General features: G+C 37.3%; 1 protein-coding gene across 1 annotated transcript; it reads right to left on the reverse strand.

The window, feature by feature from the left end:
* Nucleotides 1-521: 521 nt before the first annotated feature.
* On the reverse strand, nucleotides 522-9902 carry LOC145234454 (glutamate receptor ionotropic, kainate 2-like). The gene is made up of 21 exons (XM_080099183.1): nucleotides 9746-9902; nucleotides 9453-9571; nucleotides 8986-9115; nucleotides 8247-8353; nucleotides 7438-7566; nucleotides 6905-7049; nucleotides 6245-6381; nucleotides 5947-6063; nucleotides 5666-5767; nucleotides 5107-5307; nucleotides 4619-4756; nucleotides 3987-4152; nucleotides 3411-3619; nucleotides 2954-3194; nucleotides 2758-2890; nucleotides 2479-2602; nucleotides 2125-2294; nucleotides 1739-1818; nucleotides 1468-1581; nucleotides 1158-1241; nucleotides 522-802 (listed from the first exon to the last, which is right to left on the reverse strand). The coding sequence occupies exons 1-21, from the start codon at nucleotides 9900-9902 to the stop codon at nucleotides 522-524; spliced, it is 3084 nt and encodes a 1027-aa protein (XP_079955309.1).
* Between the last annotated feature and the right edge of the window lie 296 nt (nucleotides 9903-10198).

Below are 10198 nucleotides of genomic sequence, written 5' to 3' on the forward strand. Positions count from 1 at the left end.
TACACAGAAACAGAAGTATGCACTACAAAGGGTTTTTATTGAAAACGATTTTGTACAAAAACTAGACAATACCAAAAAGTCGGTGGTAGTAATTTTGAGAAATTTTTCGATTGTAGAAAAATACTTATATAATGCACCAAAAAAGCAATAAAACAGACGTTTTGAAATTTGGGTTCACGTACTCTGGCTCCAACAATAAAAATTGATTGTTATTGACAAATATGTTGCTTGTTAAACCTGCACCTAAAATACCAAATCCATTAGAAGTATGTACTTTTAAGGGTTTTTATTTAAAACGATTTTGTACAGAAACAAGGCATAATTACCATAAAAGTCGGTCGCATTAATTTACAAGGATTGTATCGAAAGAAAATACAAAGGTAATTGTAAAATTCATGTAAAAATAAGCAATAAAACAGTCGTTTTTAAATTTGGGTTTAGGCACTCTGGCTCCAAAATATAAGATTGTTATCCATGATAAGTTTCCTTGTTAAAAACTTGCTCCTAAAATGTCAAACCTATTAGGCGAGTGTCTTTCTGTCTTTGTTGAAGCTCATCATACGACCGATACGAGGAGCCGGGTTCATGTAACCATGTGGAGTTTCTGCATCATTTGCTGTTGCATCGTAACCTGGAGCTGGTGCATCTTCATCTTGTGCTACTTCAACTGGGAAGGGAGAGTCTCCTGCAACCTCTGCGTACTCGTGGAAGTCCGGATCGTCATCATCTCCGAATCCAGGAGGAACTGAAGAGCTTCCTGATGCCACATCTTTATCTATCTCAACTGGATAATCTAACTGACCTGTTATTATATTACAAGTTTCCAGACCAACAAGTAAAAAGACCAGTCAAAACTGTTTCATAAAACATATTGAAAATTTTGTTAAAAAAAGTTTCAGGTATTTATTTATTTGCCGAGCCCTTTTTTAGTTTGCTCAAAGAACATTAACTTCACGAGGGGTAAGCTTTATGAGTTTACCCTTTTACACGATTTTAAACTTTAAATTAAAACTTTTACCCTTAAGCTATATCGATTTTAATGAAGTAAATCCCTGTGTTAAAGATTGACAAACGAATTTTTTTCATTACAAAAATTTAACCCAAAGAATCATATGCTGCATAAGTAACACACTGACACAGTTTTCTGTAAACCGTACTTTTATCAAGGTCATCGATGTTGACTTTAGTTTGCTTTTTATCTTCGTTTTCCGTTTCATCTGTAGTTCCCTCCGCTGCTTCTCCTTTATAAATCATGTGTTTGTGATTAGCAATTTATTTTCTCTGCCAAGTGTATAACTTTAAACTAGTAGTGTTCAATGAACAACCGAAGTTTTCGACCGTTAAAAACGTTTTTTGGTCTTTTTGCTTTGTGTGTTGTTGAAACTTGTAAGCGATTTACAACTTGGCCCTGTCGTATCATGCCTTGCACTTAGTAAATAAGCAGAAAATAAAACAGTTTTAACAAACTTTCTTTCTCTAGTTCGGCCTCTTGATGCGCCTTCTCCGAAATAGCGTGTGTGATGTTTTTGTAAGCTTGCCTCCACCATGAGTAGTTTTCTTCATCTTCGCCTGAAAGCGCATCTGAAAAACAGATGTTGTTGCTTTCGAAATTGTGTTTGTACAGTTGATACCTTGCAGCAAAAATAAGTTGGAAAAAGACATCAAAATACTTCTGCACAATGTACGGCCCCCTTTTGTTTCTTCACTATTGCAAGTCAAAAATATGTGAAATAATAACCTGTTTTGTGACCAAGGTGTCGCTTGTGTAGATTTGTCTCCTCATCAATATGTTCCAAAGTCTTATTAATTCTGTCCATTCTAGAATTAGTACGCGAACGGTTAAAGGTTATGCAAAATAGTTCAAGACGTAAACAGGCCCGAAAGCACTGCTATAAAGATCCTTTACATTTTACGTGCGATAGGTTAACTCTGTTTATGCACTGTATACTATAGTATTGCAATTCATTCAGCATCATTCCAACAGTGCAGATTCATGATTTGTGAAGTTTAAACTAGGGTGTGGTACAAACGCTGTTCTAAGTACCTGAAGGTTTTGCTCGACGTAATATTGATGGACACAAAAATGCTGTTATGATTAAAGAAATATTGTAATTGGTAACTTACCTATTAACCCAGTAGTCGTAACCTCCTTCCCATTCTTCGATCTGTTGATCCAGCTCTCTCTTCTCCTGATCTCTTCTCCTCCTCATTTCGGTCACCGGATCATCTTTGTTTTCTTTTTTGTCGCTTTTGTTGCGGAAATACCTCAAACGGGTACGTTTCGACCAAGCCACCTAACAACGAATTAAGACATGCTAAATTTTGTTGGAAAATAAAATACTTTGGAAATAAATTAGTGTTAATTTCATTCCCACTACTTGTTTACATTTTGTTTAATTGCATAAAACAGTTGCTGCTGATCGGTTACTTGAGTAAAGAATCTGTTAAAGAATAAATTAATGTTCTCAGTAACCCTACCTCTCCAAAATGAACAAAGAGTGCGATGAAAGATCCAATAAGCAGAGTGATAAACATCCCTCCAAGATTTCCGATACCAAGTCGATTGGACTCGATGTCAAAAGAGGCTTCCTTGCATTCCGTTCTAAATGAAATAATATCACCAAAAAAGAGAAAAAGCAAATTTAAAAACGTTTGTAAGGTGTCATTTTTAGCAAAGACTGAATCCATTTTGACACAGGTTTACACATTTATGCCATTGGCGTTTATAATGCAAAGTGCTCTGCAAATTCAGCTAACCTAAAGTTAAACCACTTGGCCTCCAGCTCTTGTAGTGTCCCGTCGTCCCTTAAAGAAGCAATTGCATCGCTAAAGACTGCGGTATATCTGGAGTTGAGTTGAAAAGGTAGGGCGTATTGGTACTCCCAAAAACCTATGCAAATAAGTTATATCACATACTTCATTTCTAAAACCAATATTTAAACGTGAACAGTACCTTCACCGACTCGGGCGTACTGACAGCTAAGTTGTTCTGCTTTTGCTACAGCTCTAAACGGCGCCAGAAAATAAAAACTGCCCTCCGAAATTCTGTTGAAAGCGTCCTCAGTGGTGTTGAAGATATTTTCAGGTTTATCTTGCAGATGCTTCCAAATGGTGGTGAATGGTGTGGTTTCGGCGTACGGCAGAAAGTACTTAAGCATGTGAGCATCAACAGTTGTGCCGTAGTCAAAATGCTCCTAAAATTTAACCAATAAGGTTAAGTCACTTAATTTGGTCCAGAACAACACTAAACTAAAATCATGATCTTACGTTGTCAAGGCTATGCAGAAACTATTCATGATTTCGAACTAGATAGGGTTACAAAGGTTTCTAAAAGTATTGGTGGGGGAAGTTGATCGTACTAAAGTACCCAAACCTCAGTGTTTTACCGCGTAACGGTGTGAAACCTTTACCTGCGCTAACAACTCTTCAAGGTTGGCTACTTCCTCTGAGAACTCCTGGGTTAAAAAAGCTGTGAGATTAGCGGTGTAAGCTGCTATGACGAGCATAGTGAAATACCACCAAGTCCCGGTAATCATTCTACCAGCATAGGAACGAGGTTCAATGTCAACTCCCTGGTGCACCAGACCACCATAAGTCATCCACATACTGTTACCGAATCCTGTGTGGTAAAACAAGTTGTTGCATATTTATGGTCAATGCAGTATAAATGCAGTATAGTCTTAAAAATGTACAATTAATTCTTCATAGTTGAATATGTGGTTTCCCACAAAACGGTCGGACAAAGATCAAAGACCTGATATCTTTTTTATAAACTCCTATGCCTGAATATATCTGTTTGTGTATTTTAGTAATTTTTCATTATTCTAAAAAACGTTTCATCTCTTATAATGTCTTGTGCTTTTTTTACACAAGAAATATACAAAAATATTCAATATTAAGTAACTTATGCACAAATCCATTTCTACCAAAATACATTATAACTTACATTAACCGTTGCATTATTTTTAACAAATCAATAAACTTACCGAGCCTGTCAAAATTCTCCACCCCAACATCTTCATTTGTGTCATCCAGGGCAAGTTTTCTCCACTCAAACGGGTTGAAATGATTGACAAGAGCTAGCAGGAACGATACAACCACTAGAGAGGAGCAGAGAGCCACCCACGAATCAAACGTGAACGGTGCAAGAAACTGTAGAGGCCGAGATATATAACTCAAAATCGAAAGTTTATTTTAGCTGTCATATCTTGCTAAATGATGATACGTAAAATGATGTCAACTCAAGCTGCATTTAATTATATTAACCGGTTGTTGGTTTCGCCGAACATCACAAGTCAGTCCCTAGATTAAGGCGGAATTTGGTTGAATATTGAGTTGAGTTGATTTCGCTCGGTGAAAGAAAACATACCAACGCAATTGTACTGAAGCATTTACTGAGTTACGGAGCGCAAAATAGTAGAACGCACAAATGGTGGGTGGTTAAGCATGCTCCATCAACGCTGTTATTACAAGGCGTGATGCGTTTTGTGTACATATCCGTACTTTATAAAAAAAATCACATTAGTCAAATACCAAAAAGGTCACAAATCAAATTTGTTTTATTTACATTCTTTGGATCACTGATTAAATTATATTTGAGCACATACCAAACGTATACCTGCCATATGTTGACTGGTTGTTCGTTCCCAGATGCTAGAGTAACCATGAAATAGGACACTTGCTGAAACGCAATGGAAAGTTCTTCGCTTCCCAAATACCCACCAAGTATGGATCGAGTGTATAAGACAAATTCGACCTGTAGAACAAAAATTGCGCCATAATCATAGGGGTTATAGGGGTCGGGGTCGGCTTATGGCAAAAGTTTGATTAAAATAGACTTGATTTGGGCCTGGATTTACACCCGGCCTCATTTGTCCCTTTTCATCAAGTTTTGGGCTGAATTCCCGGCTGTGTTTTCAACCATTTAAAGTTCGGTTTGGGTGTTAAGCTTGTACCTTTGGGTTCTGGTGCCTATTTCGTGCCTGCTTTGTGCAGAACTTCTATAAGATTCTTAGTTTTTACGATAAAAGATTACGACTTGTTTCTCAGCTTTTAAATTTTACACTCGAACATTGAGTATATAATTGATATTTTACAATGACTGACCTCTTTGTTCCTCAACATTCGATTTACTTCTTCTCCTGTTTCGGCGTCATTCAAGCGGTCGGCGCCAGTTCGTTCGTTCCAGTAGAGCTCGTATTTGAAGTTCAGTCGCCTTGACAAAGTTTCAATCAAGTCGATCAGGAATCCCTCGTATGTTGTCTCTTGCGTCACCTCGTTTGTGTGCCATTTTACCCAGGGTAGCTCCTGTAAAGCCAAGTTATCAACGTGAATGCTGCGTCGTACACAGTTATTAACCATTCGCAATGAATCGCTTTTTACGGGGTTTAATGGGGCCCACGATTAATTATAGAATTGTAAAGTGAGCCCAGGCTTTTTGGGCTCAGACTTAAATTTGTATGTGGGACTTTATTCCGGCTTGTGTCCCAATTTTACCAACTTTAGGTACTATTTTGGACTGCGTTGTTTTTAAATTAGGTTCAGACAAGGTCTGGCCCGCTTGCAACTCTGATAAACATTTGTGCAGTGAAGTAAATATGTAAAAAATTACATGTCTTTTGAACTGTGTGAACAAAAATCACACGGTATTTAAAATTTTACTTACATAAACTATTCCCACTTTGAGAGGTTTTTCCGGAAATACGACAGCAGCTTGAACGAAAGGAATGTAACCCGGTTGAAAGGATTTGTCCTTCCAATAACCTTGCTAAAAAGAGAATAAAATTATTATTAGCAGTCAAAGTAATAATGGAACATAAAAAAAATTGGGAATGATGCAAGTAAGAGTTTTGTGAAGCCGTGAATAGGAAGCATAAAAGTGTAGGAAGAGTTTAGTATTTTTATATGAATGCAATTATAAATAAAACTTGTAGCAGAAGCACTTACTAGAGACATTACGCCCTTTTCATTTCCAAGATGATGTTCCAGAAATTCAATCCTGTTTGGTCCGATTTCATTTAAACCTCTCATGTATAGCTCAGTACAAGTTCCGACAGAGTAATACTGAAACAAACTTTGTTTTATTTTGCGAATTTCATGTCCAAATATATGAAAAGTTATGAAGGGTGATGCAAAATTGAGTCGCACTTTTTCTCCCTTTGAAAAGCTTACCGAGGCTCGCTACATGCAAACGTTTTTGAAACCAATTTTAGCAGTAAGTGCAGTAAGATTAGTATCGACTTACCGAGCCTTCCGAGAAACTTTTTGCACCTTGGTCGATTCCACATTGACTATCGTCCGACAAAGGAACGTCGAAACATCCGATAGAAATCGCAGTTTGGCAAGATTGTCCGATTCTCCTCAGAGCGTCTCTTGTCACAACTGAAAAGTTAAGTTATGTGTTACAATTCAAACCCAGCGTACAAAATCAAGTCAGACAGAATCAACCGCCATGCGATTTCGGTTCTGTAATATACCGGTGTAAAGAATGTATCCACCGAATAGTTGATACTGAAGGGTAGTATAAACTACATTTTTACTTCAACCTATGATGCCAAGGGTCCAACTTGATTCGGTTACTAATTGCTTGGTAGTCAAACTTATACTTTCATGACAACGCGTGGCGTACAACTTCTTGCGACTTCTTATAAATCATTCGGTTGATTCGGTCGAATTTACTCAGCAAAACCGCCGAATTTCGGTTTCGGCCGAATCGAAATTTCGCCGATTAGGTACATCACTAATAAAAACAATGATCAAGCGCAATGCGGTTTTTCAAGATTGAAGTTTGTTAAACGCTGTTTTTTTAACACCCAACCTATTTACAACACAATCGCTTAAGCGACGTAAGACAGTTTCATAATCACAAAGGGGTCAAGTTGCATTTAAGTTTCCTTATTGTAACCTGTTATAATGTCGTCCCTTGTTTCTCGTTCAGACAATCCCAGAAGGTAGTCGGTCTCCAGAATTTCACGAATCGTCTTCGAGCTGATCACAGTCAAACGCACACTGGATTCCAAAAAGTCTTGCAGAAGCAGAGGATGGGTTTCCTGCAGATACAATTTGTGTTTGTGAAACATAACAATGTCCCACAACTAAATAAACGTAATCGGTTTGCATAGTAAAGATCAAGTTTGCCGTTTTAAAGACAATTTTAGTACCTTTACTCGTATCGCATATTTCTCGAAATCCAGTTTTACACCCTGTGTGGCCATTTCAATGACTGCTAGACTTAAATATTTAATAATTATATATCTTTGCATAGTTCAGCATTTTTTAGCGCAAAAGCGAGTGTTCCGCTACATGTCAGTTAAAATATGCATTACTGCAGTGTTTAAAGTTAAAATAAACCTTCGATGTTGCTATTTCCAAGTAAAAATATTGTTTAAGTTTTCTGCATGCTGCGTGTTCTTTTTTATGTGTTTCAGGCCAACTTACAATGTTGGGAAGGAACCAGTGGTTGACTTCGCTGACCATCGAGAGAAACACAGCCTTGGTAAGAACCGATGTGGCAATCTTGTGGTCGCAGATCAAAATGTACGTTCGATATCCGAGAAGACGAACAGACTGGAACACAGAAAATAAATGGAATTGATGTCTATAGCTTGTTACACTGTAGAAAGATATATAATGTGAAAATATGTGCTGAGAAGCTAATACGAACAGACCAACGCAACAAGCAACAGGGCTTTGTGGTTCCGCCTTAAGCAGGCTTTCCACCTTAGCTGCGTAGCTCATCAGTTGGTTAAGGAGTAGACCAGGATCGGCTCTTGTCGTGGGTTCGAATCCCAGCGTGATGAGTTTTTATGTGCCTTGTAGTATTGGATATGCTTGCGAGGCCGTCTTGATTCAATAAACAGCGCTTCTAAAATACCCTTTTCGTGCCAAGATATGAAATATCGCTACATTTACATCACCTTGTGCTAGTTGAGATAGATTTAATTTGCGGACAAATGGAATTTTAATTACTACTTTGTTGGTTTAACTGCTGTAATACGATTTAGTCCTTTTTACCAGCAATTGTGAATAAGCTGCTGCTCAGAAATTCAGGCCAAATGAGGCGTATCGCATAATTACCGAGTTGCTATACGGATTGCCATACCACCAATTGCTGTTCACAAGCGTTCAGCGCGATCATACAGTAGCATGCAACGTAGTACAGAAAACAGAGTCATGTTCTTACGTGTAGATTGATATTGCCAAGACTTTTATCTCTGGTATTGTTTATTTATGCTTTATTCACTTACTTTTAGGATATCCCACATTTTTTCCTGGTCTTCAGGTATCACCCAAACTTTTAAGTTAATGCCCCGTTGGCGAGCTAAATCCAAATCTTGGTATCCGAATGCAAGTTCTGATCGAAAAGGAGAAGTAGGTCACAAAACTGCTTTTAGGGTTTATTTTAAAATTTGAATTGCGGTGTCCCCGTTTGACAAACAGCCAAAAGTATTACTTAATTTGAACGTCGAAATTTTATTTGTTTGTTTACTGTATATGTTAGTTCTCTTTTCTATTTGAGAATTTATTTGTGCCGTTTTTTATAGGGTAATCAAAGTATAAGTACTTACCACTACTTACCAGAACTTGTTTATGTTTTATGAAACTGTTTAACAGTCTTTTTAATCCTATATTGCAGTAGTTCTCAAACTGTGCGTCGCGACGCCCTGGTGCGTCGTTTAAATTGTCCAAGGGCGTCGCAGAATATTCGTTTCGTTTTGTTGTTGTATCCATAAACGCAACTTTAATAAAAAGTTTCCTCATTAACTTTTATTTGATAGTGCGTCGCAAGTGCAGAAAACGTTTCCAGAGGCGTCGCAACAACAAAAAGTTTGAGAACCACTGCTATATTGTTTCGACTGTATATATTGATGTTGTTTCTATCGAGTTACTGTTTAAAATTAGTGATAATATGCCTGTTTATTCTCTTCACAACGATAAACAGGAACAGGTATTTTCAGTTCCGGTTTAATTAAAACATTTCCCTACCTTCATTTCCATCATAAAACACTGCCGCAGTTTTCCACTCGTATTTTTCTATTGCGTCATACATTGCCATCATGACGTCAAAATGGGACGGAAACATGTACATTAGAAAATCGTCACCTGGTTCACAATGCTAAAAGCAAGCAAATTGCAATTCACAGAAAACTTACAGTTTTTCAAAAACATATAGCCTATTCTAAAACGCCAAGATAGTCTAGTGTTAAACGCCAGCGTTCACAAAGTTGCTGGTTCTAAACCTTTCTAGGCCACTTGTTTTTCCATGCAAAAATCTAAGCGACTTTACTCCCACCCTACGGGTTTGAACCATTAACAAACTCCTGAAATCTATTAAAAACGATTTAAAGGACATTTAATAATACAAACAAGCATAACATGAAGCTTGCTTCTTCTCAATACATTAATTGGACTGTTAAATGCACATTTAAAAAGACAGTTATAACATAACAAACCTCTCGGACCATGCCAATGAAAAACACTGTAACTGCTTGCTTTAGTTCAATCATTGCTGTACAATTGACCTGTTTGGCCAGGATAAAGAGACTTGAAACTTTGGCTGCAGTTATCATTTCTGAAAAAAATGTGTCATTTGTAGGCTTAGTCTCAAAAATTTGGATGAGTTTTATTTGAACAAGACAACAGACAAGTACATATATTTTAAGTTTAACCTACATATGTTTGGACCACAAAAGGCTTGTTCAGTCATTTGCAGTTAGGTTCAGCGAAAAAAGGTTTTGCAACTTACCGACTATGTTTGTCATGTTATCCTGGAAAAACACTTGTAGATTGACGTACAGCGGAGACTCATCGATTGCCGCGTAAAAACTTGGTAGTGAAGGTTCATAAAATGAGTCGTAAATGACTGCAGTCTCGATAATAGTTCTGTCTCCATTGATAGGCATCGCTACTATTCCAATCAAAAATGCAGCAATACCTATGCCAAAAACCTTGCACATTTTGCCCACATAAACTCTTTTTTCCCAAGTCTCAAAAATCTGACACAATAAGACAGATCCAGGTGGTTGTTAAATTCGGAAAATGCTTTAATCATAAGTTATAAACTTACCTAAATTTAAGGGTGCAAAAACAACCTTTGAAAAACTTAAGAAGGAAAGTAACAATCTGAATCTGACTCAACTAAACTCTACGTAGTCGTCACAAAAACGCCTACAACATGACTAGTTGAGAAATCGTGATT

Source organism: Phallusia mammillata, chromosome 6 (assembly GCF_965637545.1).
Source record: "Phallusia mammillata chromosome 6, kaPhaMamm4.hap1.1, whole genome shotgun sequence".
Taxonomy (NCBI): domain Eukaryota; kingdom Metazoa; phylum Chordata; class Ascidiacea; order Phlebobranchia; family Ascidiidae; genus Phallusia; species Phallusia mammillata.

Excerpts from the sequence above, each read along its gene's own strand:
- LOC145234454 (XM_080099183.1), bottom strand. The coding sequence starts at position 9,902 with ATGCCTATCAATGGAGACAGAACTATTATCGAGACTGCAGTCATTTAC. Across the intron at positions 5,768-5,946 it reads AAAAGGGCGTAATGTCTCTA|CAAGGTTATTGGAAGGACAA; the intron begins GTAAGTGCTTCT and ends TTCTCTTTTTAG. Across the intron at positions 3,620-3,986 it reads GGAGAATTTTGACAGGCTCG|GATTCGGTAACAGTATGTGG; the intron begins GTAAGTTTATTG and ends TTTACCACACAG.